The sequence below is a fragment of the Lithobates pipiens genome, unplaced genomic scaffold (genome assembly GCF_037356315.1).
Source record: "Lithobates pipiens isolate NorthernLeopardFrog02 unplaced genomic scaffold, aLitPip1_a1.2 Scaffold_23, whole genome shotgun sequence".
Taxonomy (NCBI): Eukaryota; Metazoa; Chordata; class Amphibia; order Anura; family Ranidae; genus Lithobates; species Lithobates pipiens.
This window is the reverse complement of record NW_027507785.1, coordinates 124,088,428-124,105,958: the sequence shown is the minus strand read 5'-3', so window position 1 is coordinate 124,105,958 and position 17,531 is coordinate 124,088,428. Positions and strand designations below refer to the sequence as shown.

The 17,531-nt window shown below is 47.1% G+C and overlaps 1 protein-coding gene across 2 annotated transcripts in view; it reads left to right on the top strand.

The window, feature by feature from the left end:
• LOC143927871 (extracellular serine/threonine protein kinase FAM20C-like) overlaps nt 1-16,799 on the top strand; it is a 304,483-nt gene extending 287,684 nt beyond the window's left edge. For both annotated transcript variants that reach the window (XM_077452308.1, XM_077452309.1), the window contains one exon: nt 16,448-16,799. In XM_077452308.1, coding sequence (XP_077308434.1) covers nt 16,448-16,694 — 247 coding nt within the window. In that variant the 3' untranslated portion in view covers nt 16,695-16,799. The remainder of the gene's footprint in view (nt 1-16,447) is intronic.
• Nucleotides 16,800-17,531: the final 732 nt, after the last annotated feature.

Sequence of the window (17,531 nt, the reverse complement as noted above, 5' to 3'; positions counted from 1 at the left end):
CGTGAATAAAAACCTGACTTGTCCCTTGGATAATGCGCAGGTATTTAAAGATCCAACTGATAAAAAGCTGGAAACCTTATTAAAAGCCTCCTTTTCCATGGCTAGCGCTGTAGTGCAACCTACAGTCGCAGCCGTGGGGTTGTGTCAGTTCCTCAAGGAACAGGTTAAGCAGATGCTTGGGCTCCTTCCCAGTGAGGAAGTAGAAAATTATGCAGAAATGCCTCATATTCTGTGTTTCATGATTGATGCGATTTTGGATTCTGTCCAACAAGCATCACGTTTGTCTCTCATGTTGGTACACATGCGAAGGGCCCTATGGCTAAAGAATTGGGCAGCTGAGCTGTCATGCAAGAAGCATTTGATTGGGTTCCCATTTAAAGGGGAACGTTTGTTTGGAGAAGAATTCGACAAATTCGTCCAAAAAAATCTCAGGAGGTAAATCTACTTTTCTTCCAGTCAAAAGGAGCAAGCGTCCTTCATTTAGGCGTGCTCTCTCTCCCGTAGCATCAAGCTCTAATCAGTGGCGACGGCCTTCTCAGCCCTCCTCTACAGGAAAGGCTCAGGGTCGAGCCCAGGGGCAGAAAAAGACTTGGGGGCGAAAGCCTGCCAAGCAGAGCCCAAAAGCTTCCTTGTGAAGGGGTGCCCCCGCTCGGCCGAGTGGGGGGAAGGCTCCTGCAGTTTGCAGGAGCCTGGCAGGAAGAGATCCGGGACAAGTGGGTGATCTCTTCGGTATCTCTGGGCTACAGGCTAGAGTTTCAGGAGATTCCACCTTCTCGTTTCCTAAGGTCAAGGATCCCCAGGGATCCAGTAAAGCAAAAACCGCTATTTCTGGCCTTAGATCACTTACTATCCCAGGGGGTGATAGTAGAAGTGGACCCAAAAGAACAGGGTTCAGGATTTTACTCGAATCTCTTCACCGTTCCGAAATCAAATAGAAGTGTCAGACCTATCCTAGATCTGAAGGATCTGAACCGGTTTTTATGCATCCGGTCCTTCCGAATGCAGTCAATCCGCACTGTAGTCTCCTCCCTGCAAGGGGGAGAGTTTATGGCATCAATAGACATCAAAGATGCATATCTCCATGTGCCAATTTTTCCCGCACACCAAAAATTTCTAAGGTTCGCGGTAGAGCGGCGCCATTTTCAATTTGTGGCCTTGCCGTTCGGGCTTGCTACGGCCCCTCGAGTCTTCACGAAGATTCTGTACCCTCTCTTGGCAAACCTAAGAGCTCAGGGTATAGACGTCATGGCTTATCTAGACGATTTACTTCTCATGGAGAAAACAGTAGCGTTCCTGAACCGCAGCGTTACCAGAACGCTAGAACACCTGGAATGCCTAGGTTGGATTATAAACCTAGAAAAGTCGTCCCTACAGCCTGCTACCAGGTTGGAATACCTGGGTATGGTCATCGACACCGCTCAGGGCAAGGTGTTTCTTCCAAGGCCAAAATCCTTGGCCATTGGGGATATGGTGTGCCTAATTCTGGGCAGGAGATCATCCCCCATTCGATTATGCATGAGACTGTTCCAGGCCGTCCCATTTTTCCAGTTCCACTCAAGGCCTCTGCAAAGATGCATCCTTGCGGCTTGGAACAGGAAGCCCCAATCCTTGGATCCTCCTATGCGTCTATCCCCAGGGACACGCAAGAGTCTCGTCTGGTGGTTACAAACCAAGAATTTGCTGAAGGGCAAAACTTTTCTTCCTCTTCCATGGAAGATCATCACAACAGATGCCAGCCTGATAGGCTGGGGAGCAGTGTTGGAGGAGACGTGCTCGCAGGGGAAATGGTCTGCGATCGAGAGGCTATTGCCCATAAATGTCTTGGAAATCCGGGCAGTTTATATGGCTCTCATAAAGTGGTCTTACAGACTACAAGGTCTCCCTGTTCGGGTTCAGTCCGACAATGCCATAGCAGTGGCTTATATCAATCACCAGGGCGGTACCAGGAGTCTGGTGGCCCAAAAAGAGGTGAATCGCATACTTGTCTGGGCAGAAAAGCATGTTCCGTGTCTTTCTGCAGTCTTCATTCCAGGAGTGGAAAATTGGCAGGCGGATTTTCTGAGCCGCCAGCTGTTGTGCCCAGGAGAATGGGCTCTGCACCCCGATGTGTTTCGGAACATATGTCACAGGTGGGGTACTCCAGACGTAGATCTGTTTGCATCCAGGTTCAACAGGAAACTGGACAATTTTCTGTCAAGGACAAGAGATACACTTGCTCAGGGGTCAGATGCTCTGACAGTTCCCTGGGATCAGTACAATCTGATCTATGCCTTCCCCCCGTGCCCGCTTCTGTCGCGGTTCCTGGGAAGAGTCAAGAGGGAGAAAAAAAATCGGTCCTTTTGGTGGCCCCGGCTTGGCCCAGGCAACCGTGGTATGCAGAGATCATGAAGTTGCCAGTAGGCAGGCCATGGATCCTCCCTCTCCGGCCAGATCTGCTCTCACAGGGTCCAATTTACCACCCTGCTTTACACAGTCTGAATTTGACGGTTTGGCTGCTGAGACCCACATTCTAAGAGACCGTGGCCTTTCGGGGCCAGTCCTTTCTACTCTGGTCAATGCCAGAAAGCCGGCCTCCAGGCTTATTTATTACAAAATCTGGAGGGCATATGTTTCCTGGTGTGAACTCAGGAAATGGCATCCTAGAAAGTATGTCATTAGCAGGATCTTGGCCTTTCTCCAGTCAGGCCTAGAAATGAATTTGGCCATAAGCACTATCAAGGTGCAGATTTCGGCCCTGTCAGTGTTTTTTCAGAAGCCACTTGCATCGCATTCCCTGGTGCGGGCTTTCATCCAGGGGGCCATGCGGTTAAGACCGCCAGTCAAACCTCCGGTATGCCCATGGGATCTGAATTTGGTTCTCTCGGCTTTGCAGGGGCAACCATTTGAACCTTTGCATCTGGCTTCATTAGTTCTCCTGACTAAAAAATTGGTCTTCTTGGTAGCCATATCCACGGCTAGAAGAGTATCAGAGCTAGCAGCTCTTTCCAGCAAGGAGCCGTATCTAATTATTCATAAGGACCGGGTGGTCATGCGTCCCAACAGGTCCTTTCTACCTAAGGTGGTTTCGGGATTCCATTTGAATCAAGACGTAATCCTACCATCCTTTTTTCCGGACCCACAGTCCGCAGAAGAAGAATCTTTGCACACTTTGGATGTGGTTAGAGCAATCAGTATATATCTTCAAGCAACTGCTCAGATAAGGAAAACTGCTTGTTTATTTTGCCAGAAGGCCCTAGGAAGGGCCAGGCGGCATCAAAATCCACTCTCTCAAGGTAGATTAGACAGGTTATTTCTCAGGCCTATAGTGTAAAGGGGAAGATTCCTCCTTTTCAAGTGAAAGCGCACTCAACGAGGGCTGTAAGTGCTTCTTGGGCAGTGCATTACCAGGCCTCCCTGGCTCAGATCTGTAAGGCTGCAACTTGGTCATCAGTCCACACATTCACCAGATTCTATCAGGTGGATGTCAGAGGGCAAGAGCATATCGCCTTCGGGCGCAGTGTACTGCAGGCTGCAGTTTAGGTCCTCCGGTCCCTGGCGGTCTATAATTATGATCTGTGTCTCCCTCCCCTCAATCTGAGCATTGCTTTGGGACATCCCACTATGTAATGAAGCTCCTGTGTCCCGTGATGTATGATTAAGAAAATGGGATTTTTATATACAGCTTACCTGTAAAATCCTTTTCTTGAGAGTACATCACGGGACACAGGGCTCCCGCCCCTCTTGGGTTTTACGTGGTTTCTTATTGCTTTGCTACAAAACTGAGGTGCCTCCCATATGGGAGGGGTTATATAGGGGAGGAATTCTCCTTAATTGGGGTCAACCAGTGTCCAATCACCAGAGGTGCCTATATAACCCACTATGTAATGAAGCTCCTGTGTCCAGTGATGTACTCTCAAGAAAAGAATTTTACAGGTAAGCTGTATATAAAAATCCCATTATACTGCACTGCTGTGTTGCTGAGTGCTGACCGATTCTGCAGCTGTCTTTTCTCAGTGTAGGGAGGTACAGTTTGGTGTTTGGAGCAGGGACAGTCTGCAATTCACTAGCTACTAGGTCCACAAAGGTCCTTTTAAGGACTGGTATGGTATAGGTGTACAGTATATAGGGTTGTAATACAAGTATAATATACTTTCTTTCAAATATAGAAAGCATATTATACTGCACTGCTGTGCTGCTGAGTGCTGACCAATTCCGCAGCTGTCTTTTCTCAGTGTAGGGAGGGACAGTTTGGTGTTTGGAGCAGGGACATTCTGCAATTAACTAGCTACTAGGTTCAAAAAGGTCCTTTTAAGGACTGGTATAGGTGTACAGTATATAGGGTTGTAATACACGTATAATATACTTTATTTCAAATATACCGTAGAAAGCATATTATAGTGCACTGTATGCAGTGCTGCTGACCGATTCTGCAGCTGTCGTTTCTCAGTGTAGGGAGGGACAGTTTGGTGTTTGAAGCAGGGACAGTCTGCAATTAACTAGCTACTAGCTAGCTACTACTAGGTCCACAAAGGTCCTTTTAAGGACTGGTATAGGTGTACAGTGTATAGGGTTGTAATACATGTATAATATACTTTCTTTCAAATATAGAAAGCATGTTATAGTGCACTGCATGCAGTGCTGCTGACCGATTCTGCAGCTGTCGTTTCTCAGTGTAGGGAGGGACAGTCTGCAATTCACTAGCTACTATTAGGTCCACAAAGGTCCTTTTAAGGACTGGTATAGGTGTACTATTTGGTGTGCAGTATATAGGGGTGTAATACACATCTAAAATACTGTACTTTCAAATATGGAAAGCATAGTATAGTGCATTTCCACTGTGCAGCATTGTGACTGCTGAGCGGTTCTGCAGCGATACTACAAAGAGTGACAAACGCAATTAGAAAAAAGTATTATAACTGGTGTGATAGACCAGTGGCCCCCCAAAACGACAGATTGAAGCAGGTGTTATATACCTTCTTCCACATATACTGCTCTTCTCTAGAGACTTTTGTCACAGGGTCATTTAAAAAAAGACAGGCAGAGAAAGTGGCAGGCCCTTCCGCAGGGGTGGTAGGGGTAGGGCAGGAGCAACAGGCTTGAGCTAAAGTGCCAAATTGCAGAAGGTGCGTTTGACTACGTCAAAGGATGCACCAGACTTGGTTGAGTGGCTCACTCAGCCTTACTCTTCTGCCCCCTCCTCATCCTCTCGATCTGCACCCTCTTCTTCACTCTCTGCTGTGTGCACCCCCAAAGACACTACCACCAACACCACCACCATATACCCTCCGCTTGAGTCACAGGAATAATTTTCCGATCCATCACAAGACATTGCCGATGCGCAGCCACTCTTCACATTGGATCAGGAAGAGGAGGTAGCAACAACCGCCACTCAGCAGTCTGACGACAGTACCCAGATCAGCCCAAGGAGGGGGTTGGTCCCCAGTGTTGCTGTGTACTCCGAGATCTCTAATTATAGCGGTGGGGAAGGTGACGTCAATGATGATGTATCTAGTGATGACACGTGGGTGCCCACAAGAGAGGAGGGGAGTGCAGAGGGAGATATGGACCAGCAGATAGGGAGGAGAAGCAGGCAGAACTTAGATTGCACAGGAGGGAAAACCAGACTGCTAATGTATCAGGAGCAAGGCACCAACCATGTACGGTCACATCTGGCGCTCCCAGGATGCCGGAACATGGCTCCGCAGTGTGGGCTTTTTTTAACGTGTCCGCTGCTGACAATAGTCTTGCCATCTGCAGCCTTTGCAGTCAACGCATAAGTCGCGGTAAGCCCAACACTCACCTAGGGACGACCGCCTTAAGAGGGCACATGAGCTGCCATCACCAAGCCCAGTGGGAGCAACGGAACCCACAAAGCCACACTCCAGGCTCTCTCCGTCCAGCCTCGTCTTCTACTTCTCCTTCTCCTCTCTCCTCAGAATTGTCCTCCACTCCACCTTCCATCATGCCGTCCTCACGTTTTTCTGGAAAATGGCAGGCTTCCGTGGGCCAAATGTTCGAGCGTAAAAAAATTATGACGCCGGATAAGCCTCTTGCGCAACAGTTGACTGCTGGCGTGTCAGAACTGATAGCCCGCCAACTACTGCCATATGGTGGACTCGGAGGCCTTTCGAAAATTTGTGGCCATTGGAACACCACAATGGAAGGTCCCAGGAAGGAAGTATTTCCCACAGAAGGGCATTCCAGAGCTATATGGCCATGTTCAGCGGCAAGTGAATGTATCTCTGGCACACAGTGTCGGTGCCAAGATACATCTGACCACAGACATGTGGTCTAGCAAACACGGGCAAGGAAGGTATATAACTTTTACTGCCCACTGGGTGAACCTTCTGACGGCCGTCAAGCATGTAACCTGTGGCACCCGTGTAGATTTGGTTTTACTGCCACGCATTGCATGCAGGCCTGCCTCTTCTTCTCCTCCTCCTACTCCATCCTCCTCCCTCTCCTCCTCGGCTGACTCCTCCTTTTCCGCTGATAGCGTCTCATCCGCTGTGCCACCCAAGATCCCCAGAACCTATTCGACATGCCAGGTGAGACGTTGCCATGCTGTGCTGCGTCTGTTGTGCCTGGAAGCCAAGAGCCACATTGGCCCTGCACTCCTTTCAGCTTTGCGTTCACAGGCAGATCAGTGGCTAACACCACTCAATTTGACAGTTGGTAAAGTGGTGTGTGACAATGGTGCCAATCTGCTTAGCGCATTGAAACAGGGCAAAATTACACCCATGCCATGCATGGCACACGTCTTAAACTTGGTCGTGCAGTGATTCGTTGTCAAATACCCTGGGGTCCAGGACATCTTGCAGCAGGCAAGGAAAATCTCGGCCCATTTCAGAAGATCTTGCACGGCCATGGCTCGCCTTGCTGACATTCAGCTGCGACACAATCTGCCGGTCAGACGTCTTATTTGCGATTGCCCGACGCAATGGAACTCAACCTTCTATATGCTTGATAGGCTGCTCCAGCAGAAACGTGCAGTTAACGACTACCTGTACGAAATCTGCGGCAGAACAGGTTCTGGGAAATTGTTTTTTTTTCACCGCGCCAGTGGCTGCTCATGCACGAAGCATGCAGACTTCTGCTGCCATATGATGAGATCACCAAACTGGTCAGTCGCAGCCATGGCGCCATCAGTGACATCGTACCTTATGCTTTCTTTATGGAGCGTGCATTGCGTTGTGTCATTGATAAAGCCATGGAGAAGCAGGAGCAGGAAGATGAGGAAGTCACAATGCTGGATGAATTCCCAGGGGGGCTACTCTATTTGAGACAAGTCAACAACAGGAGTCTGAAGAGGAGTCAGAGGGGGATGGTGCCGGGGCGGATGAGGAGGTGCAAGAAGAGCATGCTTTAAACCTTTCTGGGATCCTTGTTGTTGTCCGTGGATGGGGAGAGGAGAACGAGGAGGATGACATTATCCTGGATGATGAGCAGGAGCCAGGCCACCACACTGCTTCCAGTTTAGTGCAAATGGGGGCCTTCATGCTCCAGTGTTTTAACAGGGACCCCCGTATAAAAAGCATAAAGGTCAAGGACCAGTACTGGGTGGCAACGTACTTAGACCCCCGGTACAAACACAAAATGGCGGAAATGTTAGCACCAACACAGAGGGCTGTCAGAATGGAGCACTTCCAGGCCTTGCTTAGAGAAATGCTGCAGTCTGCTTTTAAATGCGCTGACAGAGGAATTCCCACTCTTAGAGAAAGAGTTGCAGGTACCAATCCAACAGTGCCTGCAAGAGGAGGGGGCGGTTTGAAGATGTGTTGGTCACTTCTGGTGTCAGTGCTCTCTCTCTCTATCTCGGTTCTGGTGTGGTGTCAGTGCTCTCTATCTCGGTGCTGGTGTGGTCTCAGTGCTCTCTATCACTGTGCTGGTGTCAGTGGTCTCTATCATGGTGCTGGTGTCAGTGCGCTCTATCTCGGTGCTGGTGTCAGTGCTCTCTATCACGGTGCTGGTGCCAGTGCTCAGTCTCTATCGCGGCGCTGGTTTCAGACAGTGAGGGAGATAGCAGCAGAGAAGCCAATCAGCAGGCAGTGCCAGCACCATGGCTGAAGATCAGCACTGGACTGGCACCTCCGGACCACTCCAGTGGAGCCCTGCATAGGTGGGGGTAAGGGCCAGGCAGAGGGAGGGGCTTAAGCACAGGTTGGCACACTGGGACACTGGCACAGGACTGCGCTGCCCTGACTGTGGCACTGATCATCTCCTGCAGCCCCTTCATAGCCTGGCCTGACCTTGCCCCTCCTCCATAGCCTTCATGTGCTCCTGAATTGTCAAAATTTCACAGATAAAAAAAGAATGCTTGTCGTTGTCAAGCCCAGATTCACTTAATACTTTTGTTATGTCAGTGTCCATGTTGTGGGACTATGTGTGCGCAGCTAGTAAGTATTTTGTGGCTGAAAATATCACCTGGAGGTTTCTAAGGTTCGCCTGCCATTAAAGTCAATCGGGAACTTTTGGCCACGTTTGCGGTTCGCGTTTGCGAAGCGTCCTGTCGGAAGTTTGTCCATCACTATCTATGGACATTCCTTCAGATCCCTGCCTCCCATTTGCCCCCTGGGACCCACATCCAGTGCACTCTGTGACTACTGTGTTCTTTGCAGCTGATCACAGATCACGGTAAAGGGTCAATCACAGCGGCCCTTTACCATGTGATCAGTTGATCATGTGTAAACAGACTTGCCGGTTATCGGCAGTCCTTTCCTCCCACGCCGTGTCTGTGTGAGGAAGGGAGAGCCGTGCACTGGCAAGACTGTTAGCACATTGTTTACACTGATTATGAGGGCATTGATCATCAGTGCCCTGATTATCAGTGCAGCCTTCCAGTGCTGCCTATCAGTGCCCATCAGTGCCACCTATCAGTGCTCAACAATACTGCCCATCAGTGTCACCTATTAGTGCTGCCTATCATTGCCGCCTATCAGTGCTCATCAATGCTGCCAATCATTACCCATCAGTGTCACCTATCAGTGCCACCTATCAGTGATCATCAGTGCTGCCTATCAGTGCCCCCTCAGCAGGACTCTAAGCTGAGAGCGTCTCTCTCATACAGCCCAGAGCCTGCACTGACAGTTCTCCCTCCCTCCTCCCTCGCACAGATTGGAGAGGAGAGAGACAATCTGCTCCTTCTCCACCTGTGTGTGCACCACGGGAAGTGTGAAGCACAGAAACTTCATGATCAAATTCAGCTGCTTAGCTTTACACTTCCTGTCAGCGGCAGCCCGTCCATTAGGGGAGCCAGGGCGCCACCCCCTCTCTCCAGGCCCCTTCTATGTGCAATGCTTAGATTCATACATTGCGTAAATCTATCCATGGCTGCCACAGCCACTCCCTATTAATGTGTCCGGCCCCTTTCAGGGCACCAGGCGCATGAATTACATCGGCATTTTTTATTTATTTTTTAAACACCTGATTAGAGCCAGAGGCTCTAATAGGCTTTAAAATAGGGTGGGCTCGGGTAACAGGTGTGTTACAACAGCAAATGAATATTCGCTGTTGAAACACTGCTCCCCAACCTGGCCAATCAGAAGTGTGTGAGACCAGTTTTCCGATTGGCCGAAAAGAGAAAACTCCCAATTGGCCACCGAGGAGGAGGGAGTAAATGGAAGCCACCGCCGCCCCAGTGATGACCCGTGGAGAGCAGGAGAATGGGAGGCTGCTTCCATCAAGCAGTGGAAGTGGCCAGTGATAGGATAAGTGCAACCGACCAACCGGAGGGGGATTGTCATACTGATTGCTGCCCCCCCCAAAAAAAAAATTCCAGCCATGGTGCACACAGGAGGAGAGGGGTGGGAGAAGGAGCAAATCAGAGTCCTGCTGCCAGCAGTCCCTTGGGGTCCCCAGCAGTGGCAGATTGCCAGGGCTTTGGCGCGACCTTCATGACCCTGGTAGTTCTGCCACTGGTGTGCTGTGTGAAGGGGGTATGTCTCCTGTAACTGCAGCTCTCTGCCCATTTTTTATGAACTCTCAGGCTTATAAAATCTGCACTTTGAACGAATGTAGGGAAGACCGCAGATAGACAGATACAACTTATGTAGGAGGATTTTTTTAATCTCTGTGTATCACCTGAGCATAGTCCCTTCACTGGGTATATGTAAGGGTTTACAACCACTTTAAATGAAATAGTTGTAGTTATTTAGTAAAGAGTTTGATACCTTTTTAAATATAGGCAACACATTGCACGTAGGTCTGCAATTGCAGGTAGGTCTGCCAGTGCATGTAGGTCTGCGGGTGCACGTAGGTCTGCGGGTGCACGTAGGTCTACGGGTGCATGCAGGTCTGCGAGTGCACGTAGGTCTGCGGGTGTACGTAGGTCTGCGAGTGCACGTAGGTCTGTGAGTGCACGTAGGTCAGTGGTTGCACATAGGTCTGCGAAAGTATGTAGGTCTGCGGATGCATGTAGGTCTATGAGTGCCTGTGTATTGTCTTTTGAGTATTATGCCGCATACAAACAACTGGTTTTCCCGTCAGAATAAACTCTGAAGGTTTTTCCGACGGAGTTCTGAGAGAGTGCCACTGAAACTGTCATGTGTACACACGATCACACCAAAGTCTGATCGTTAAGAACGCGGTCATGTACAGCACGTACGATGGGACTAGAAAAAGAAAGTTCAAGACCCAGTGCACCACCCTTTGGGCTCCTTCTGCTGATCTTGTGTCAGTAGAAGTTTGGTTAGATACGATTCCCGCTTTTCAAACTCCAGCTTATTCCGATAGTTTTACTGCTGTTCGGTTTGTGCTTGTGGGTTTGTATCTGGCTTTCAGTGCGTGTTAGTCAGTTCGTATCTGTATTTCAGTGCGTTTTGGTCTGCTCGTTGCAGATCTTCAGCTCGCTCTTCACAGGCCTTGCTGTTCTTCAGTGCGTTTGTTTATGTTCATTCTGACCAGCCGACCGTTTTGAAACCATAGTGCGGGTACGTACTCATTGTAGAGTTTGTGCTGTGTGGAGGTTTGGTGTTGGGGTCCATACTTTGACCCGAGCCCAGTCCATGAACAGGGCGAGGAGGAGTTCATGGACCAAGAATTGGTTACTCCAGCGTGACCAATTCTCGCATATGCCTTTGCTTTGTGAGAACCAGCAGAATAATCCTAATGATTTCAGGAATTATCTCAGGATGACGGGCCCTGTTTTTCACCCATCTGTTGGCTTTGCTGACCCTTTATATCAGCAGGCAGGATACCTGCATGCGGCAAGCTATCACTCCAGAGCAGAGGCTAGTTGCCACCTTGTGGTACTTGCCGACTGGGAGAAGTCTACAGGACCTCAAGTTCTCAACAGGCATCTCTCACCCACCCCCACCCCCCCCCCCCCCCCGACTCTGGGGATCATTATTCCTGTTGTGCCATCATCCAGGTCCTGCAGAAGGACTATATTAAGGTAAGTTTTCTCCTTTAACATCACATTATATGTATTTAATGTTTGCTAATGTATTGTATTTATTTCATCATTCCCTAATTACCATGATTGGAATATGCTGTGAATGTCCCCTTTATCCCCATGCATGCTGGAAGCTTTTTTAATACTCCATGTACTCCATGTATGTATGTGCACTGAAGAGGAGTGGATATAGTCGAAAACTTTACTTCTCATACTTTCGGGCAACAAATAATTTGATTCCTTTTCCCAACTCTCCACAAGACACAGGGAATCCAGTTCAGGGGGAGCTATCAATAAACTATATACATTTGAGAGCCCCTGTCTATTTTTTCCGTCTTCATCGACTAGTCTTTCCCATGGGTCCAGTCTCCTATCTGAGCGGAGCGGCTTTGGGAGAGATCCTATAAAATGTTGAAGTTGCCCATATCTCCATACATCCCAAGGCGTTTTACCATACTTTTCTTGTAGTTCAGGTAATGTACAAAGTACATTCCCTTTCAAAACGTCTTTTAACCTCAGATGGTCCGAGGATGTCCATTTTAAGTATAATTTGTTATCTTTGCCTGGAGGGAAGTAGTTATTACCTGTGAGGGGTAACAGAGGGCTATTATATCCCATAGATCTATTTTTAGATACTTTATCCCATAGTCTAAGTGTCTCTGCAGTAATTGGGACCATATCCCTGGGGAGGTCTCTGTATTGGGTTTGGGATTCAGACAATCTGGCTTAAAACAGATTTACTCAGTTCTGACCCAAGTGATACCCATTTTTAATATGGAGAGTCGTGGACCCAGTCCAAGACTCTCCGCAGTGACGCTGCCTCGTGGTATTTTTCTAAATCTGGGAGAAATAGTCCCCCTCTCTCCTATGGTTTACTCAGGACTTTATATGAAATACGATTCCCTTTATTATTTCATATAAATTTTTGTATTATTAATCTAAGAGTTTTAAAGTAACTAGTAGGGATATTTATTGGGAGGCACTGGAAAATGTACAGAGCTTTCGGGAGGGTCATCATTTTAATCACGCGTATTCTGCCAAACCATGACAATATATGAACCAAGTAACCTTTTAGATCTTGTTTAATTTTATTCAATAAGGGCAAATAGTTATCTTGATACAGATTGTTAATGTTGACAAAGACACTCCCAGATACTACAATCCTCTTTTCCTCCACCTGAATGGTTCCAAGTCCTGAATCTCTTGTAGTAGAGATTGTTTCTGGGCTATCCAGATTTTTTTCCTCTTAGCCCTTTCTGCTATTAACCTCCCTCTCATAAATACTTTATGTGTTTCCCATAGTATAGTTGGGCCGATATTCTCAACATTATTCTCTTTAAAGAAAAAATGAATGTCCTTTTCTAACTTCTCAACTATACCATGGTCATACAGAAGTGATTCATCCAACCTCCAGGTTCTATGCCTATCAGGTATATTTTTTAATTCCAAGCTGACAATAACCGGGGCATGATCCGAGAGGGTGATTGATTTCACTTCTGCTTTAAGTAGTCCCTCTAGCAGCTGATTGTCCAAGAAGACATAGTCGATTCTCGAGTATGAAGAATGTATCTGAGAGAAATATGCGAAATCCCTCACCCTGAGATGCATGATTCTCCAGGCCTCCAAAATCTGTTGCTGATGTAATTTTTGTTTTACTGCCCTAAGATGTTTACCCTCTGGGCGTAGAGAGAAGGGCTGGGTGTCCAGGGCTGGATAAAACACAAAAAATTGAAGTCCCCTGCCATAATAACTTTCCCTTCCTTAAAATGTTCTAGCTTATTCATTACCTTCTTCAAGAAGGTGCAAGGGTGGATATTAGGGCAGTATATAGTCACCAATGTATAATCACTATTAAACATAGCCCTTAATAAACAGATACCTCCCTTCTGAATCGGATTCCATTCCCTTTAGATTAAATAGTGTATTTTTATTGAAACCTATTGCTGTTCCTTTAGATCTCTTATCTGAGGAGTATCCATGGAACCAGACAGGGTAATTCTTAGCCCTTGTACACACGGTCGGAGATTCCGACAACCAAATCCGTCGGATTTTGTCCGAAACTGTTGTATACACATGGTCGGACAAAGTTGTCGGAAAATCCGACGTGATGACGTTATTTCGTTACGACGGGACTATGTTCATGCTAGTAGCCAATAGCTTTGGTGTAGGAATTTGATCTGAGCATGCGTGGCAGTTTGTCCGATCGGAATTCTCTACACATGATCAGAGTATGTCCGATCGGAGCATTTTGTCGGAAAATATTTCCGGCAAGTTGGAAAAGTTGGTCCGATGGATATTCCGACCGAAACAGTCCGATGCAGACCACACACAGTCGGAATATCCGACAAAACGCTCCAATCGGACACATTCCGACAGAATCTCCGACCGTGTGTACAAGGGCTTAGAGTTCAATCCAACCCTGGATGGCCATTTAAGGTGGGTCTCTTGTAAAAATATTACATTAGAGGATAAACTTTTTAATTCCTGTAATATTTGATGCCGCTTACAGGGGTTATTTAGACCCCTAACATTATATGTCACTATCTTCAAAGGTGCCACGTCTTGTAGAGATGACTATCAGAATCCCATGCGTTATTACTTTGAGGTGGAGAAGTGGATACTTCTAATTCATCTGAGATGATCCAGGTGACTGACAGACAATTTGACAATATATAACAAATCCATACAACTCTTATTCCCTCCCCTTTAGGGTTCCTCTTGGGGACCCTCCCTCCCAACCTCCCCTCCTAATTAAGCCTGCCCCCTCCCGCTCTGATTATGAGTAGCCAGACGGGGAGGTACTCCCTTGGGGGTTGTGGCATGTCCACCCGAGCCCCCAGACCTCATCGCCATTTTTAGAGATGGGAGTGGGGGAGCGGGCTGGCATCTCCGGACCCCTATGCACCACCGGGCGTGTTTCCTACCTTATTAAAACATTATACCCTTAATCTAACCCATGCTGGTCATTTATTTATTTATGCCTTGTATATTCTATTCCATGGGCGCTAAACTTTTTCCCAATGCTGATCTGTTAATTTCCTCCATTCGGGTGGTTCTTTTCCCAGTTCTCTAAATTAATATATGGCAAATCTAATTTGCTACAGAAGTCTTTCAAGTCTTCTGGGAATCATAGTGTAGCTGATATCCCCTAATTTTTAGCAGTCAGGCATGCTGGAAAGCCCCATCTGTATGTAATTTGTTTCGCCTGTAACTGATTTATCAGGGGTTTCAGCGCTCTCCTATATACATATTGTCTATAAAACTCAGGAGGAAGGCCATCCGCCCCCGGAGTTTTCCCTGCTTGGAGTTCGCCCACTGCCTGCCTCACCTCTTCTATCATTATATTCCTGTCTAAAAGTTCCCGGGCCTCCGTGCTAAGGGTAGGAATGGTGAGCTGTCCCAGAAAGGAGACTAGTAACCCACCCTAGACGAGTATAGAGAAGCATAATATGATGCAAAACTTTAATGGCCACCGGGTCTGTCCCCACTGTCCCATCAGCCCTTCTGATGCAGGCAATAGAGGTGGTTGGCCGTTGCTCCCGTGCCAGCCACGCCAGCATGTGCCCTGTTTTCTCCCCCTGCTCAAATATGCGCTGTGTTTGAGATAGCTGGTGCTTTTTAGCAGCAGCCACCCGAAGCAGTGTCAGTTCCCGGTAGGCGGATTGCATATCTAACAGGGTGATGGGGTTTTGGGTCTGAACGTACTGGGCTTCCAGGCCCTGGGCCCTAGCTTCAGCTTCATCAATGGTCATTTTAGTGTTGTGCCTGGCATGGGAGATGGAGGTTTGGTAGCAGCCCCGTATATATGCCTTAAAAGCGTCCTACCTGTGATGTACCGTTGAGGAGTTTGTGTTAGCCAACCAGTAATCAGTAATACATTGAGCTATTTCTGCCTCCACAGTTTCCTCGGAGATCCAGTAATGGGACATTGTCCATATTTTTGCAGATGGGGGTGTTTGGGATTGTAAGCTGACGAACATGGGGGCATGATCCGATATTCCCCTGGACAATATAGCGACCTCTTGTACGTGGGAGAGCAGCCCTCCACTGGCGTATACTAGATAAAGTCTGGACATTGAGCGATAGGAGGCCGACTGACAGGTGAAAGGGGTTAGATATTTTAGGAGGGACATATTGGCTGGGGGGGGGGGGGGGGAATATATCCCCAGAACCAACATTTCAACATTTTCTATAACTGCATGTAGCAATAAAAACCTGCCTTCCGGGTCGGCTCTAACATCAAGCAGAGTAAATGAAACGGCCTTGTGAATCAGCACACTAACCCCTCTGGCATACCCAGAGTAGGTAGAGTGAAAGTAGTGACAAACCCAGGGCTTTTTAGGACTAAGAACCCTGCTACGCACCAGGTGTGTCTCTTGGAGGATACAGACATGGGGACAGTACTTTTTCAGATATGTCATAAAAAGTGATCTCTTGATTTTATCATTCAGCCCCCGAACATTCCATGAAATAATTTTCAAAGGGGCCATGATGGTACTAAAAACAGAGTAACAAAAGGGGGATATTGATAGAGCCGACCCGGAGGGTTTAGGGGCGCGAGGGCCACATGACAAAGCCTGGCATGCCAGATTCGACCCACAGGCCTTGTGTTTGATATAAGTACTCTAAAATATACCAGATAAATAAAACATTGGAATCAATCACTTTATCATGTTGTAGTGTCCACTCTGCACTAAATGATCAAATGTATGTCTCACTGGATTCCACACCACATTGCAGACTTGCTGATACAGTGCATGTGTCACTCCCAACCATGATAATCTCACAATGAAAGCTCTTTCCAATGCAAATTTTACTTGTCATATGATTTGTAATTCTGATCAGCTACTCTTAATATTTACTCAACTATGCCAAAGAGTAGTACCAGGTCCTCAACCCACTGTTCTCAACTCCAGCGCTGGACCTCATTTATTTATTTTTTAATAAGCCAGAGTTTTGCTTTAAAGCAATACCGTTTGTTTATTGTGATAAAACAAATGCAATCTGTAAAGAGTTACTGAAAAAGATACCTATGCATAATATAAAGCTTGTAACATACTGTTTCTTTCATAATAGGATCAAGAAGTCAACTTTGCAGAAGCTTGAACTCCTTGGTACTGATCCTTATCTATTGAGCGATGTCATGCGTGAGTCTCTGTCTGCAGACCCTCTCCCGCCCATCTTATCAGAGCCTCATCTTTTTGCCCTTGATCGAAGACTGGGCCTCATTCTAAATGCTGTAAAACAATGTTTCCGACAGGAAGGCAAACACAAAGTGGTTTATGATGATTTAGCCAAGATATATCACAATAGAAGATTGTAGGATTCGTTGTTTAAAGTACTCAAATTTGTGACCTCCTCAAACACATAAAAGATATACTGAAGGACCACAAATGTCAATAAAATTAACATATTGCCTAAAGAAAAATTCACCACTTCTATTTGTTCAATGGGTACTTTGTTCCTGTATCATCAATGCTGTCAATGAACTTGCCAGAATGTGGTATATATTCTCTTTAAAGCAGAGCTCCACCCAAAAGGAGAAGTTCCACTTTAAGGCCTCCTCCCCAGCCCCGGTTTGTGAAACTGAGATTTTGGGGATGGCGGGGTGAGCGAGTATCCGATTTATGATAGGTACCCGCTCCCACTTCCTTTCCAGTCACCTTAGGAGATCAGAAGCGGATGTTCTCCTTCCTCACTCCCTCCCAAAGTCTTCTGGAACATATTACAGGTACTAGAAGACTTTGGGACCAGTCACATAATGCAGCACCACTTGTGCCTGTGCAGTGGGCACCCAGCTGTGAAGCCACAAGCTGTCACAGTCAGGTTCCCAAAGTAAAGAAGCCGTCATCGACGAGGGAGGACACAGGGTGAAAATGGCTGGGGTGAGTGCACTGCTAGATAGTGGGACAGAAGAGTGGCTGTTTATTAAAAGTCAGCACTTTTTGTAGCTGCTGACTTTTAATAAACACAAAAATGACTGGAAGTCCACTTTAGGTATTTCAGAAAGCTATATTGCATTTGTCCACTGGATAGAGCTGACAATAACTGAATGAATCTACTACAAAAATATGGGAAAGTTTAATTCAGCCAAATGTTTCTGACAATAGTGCAACATAGTTGCATAGTTAATTACATTGAAATTGACACAAATCCATCT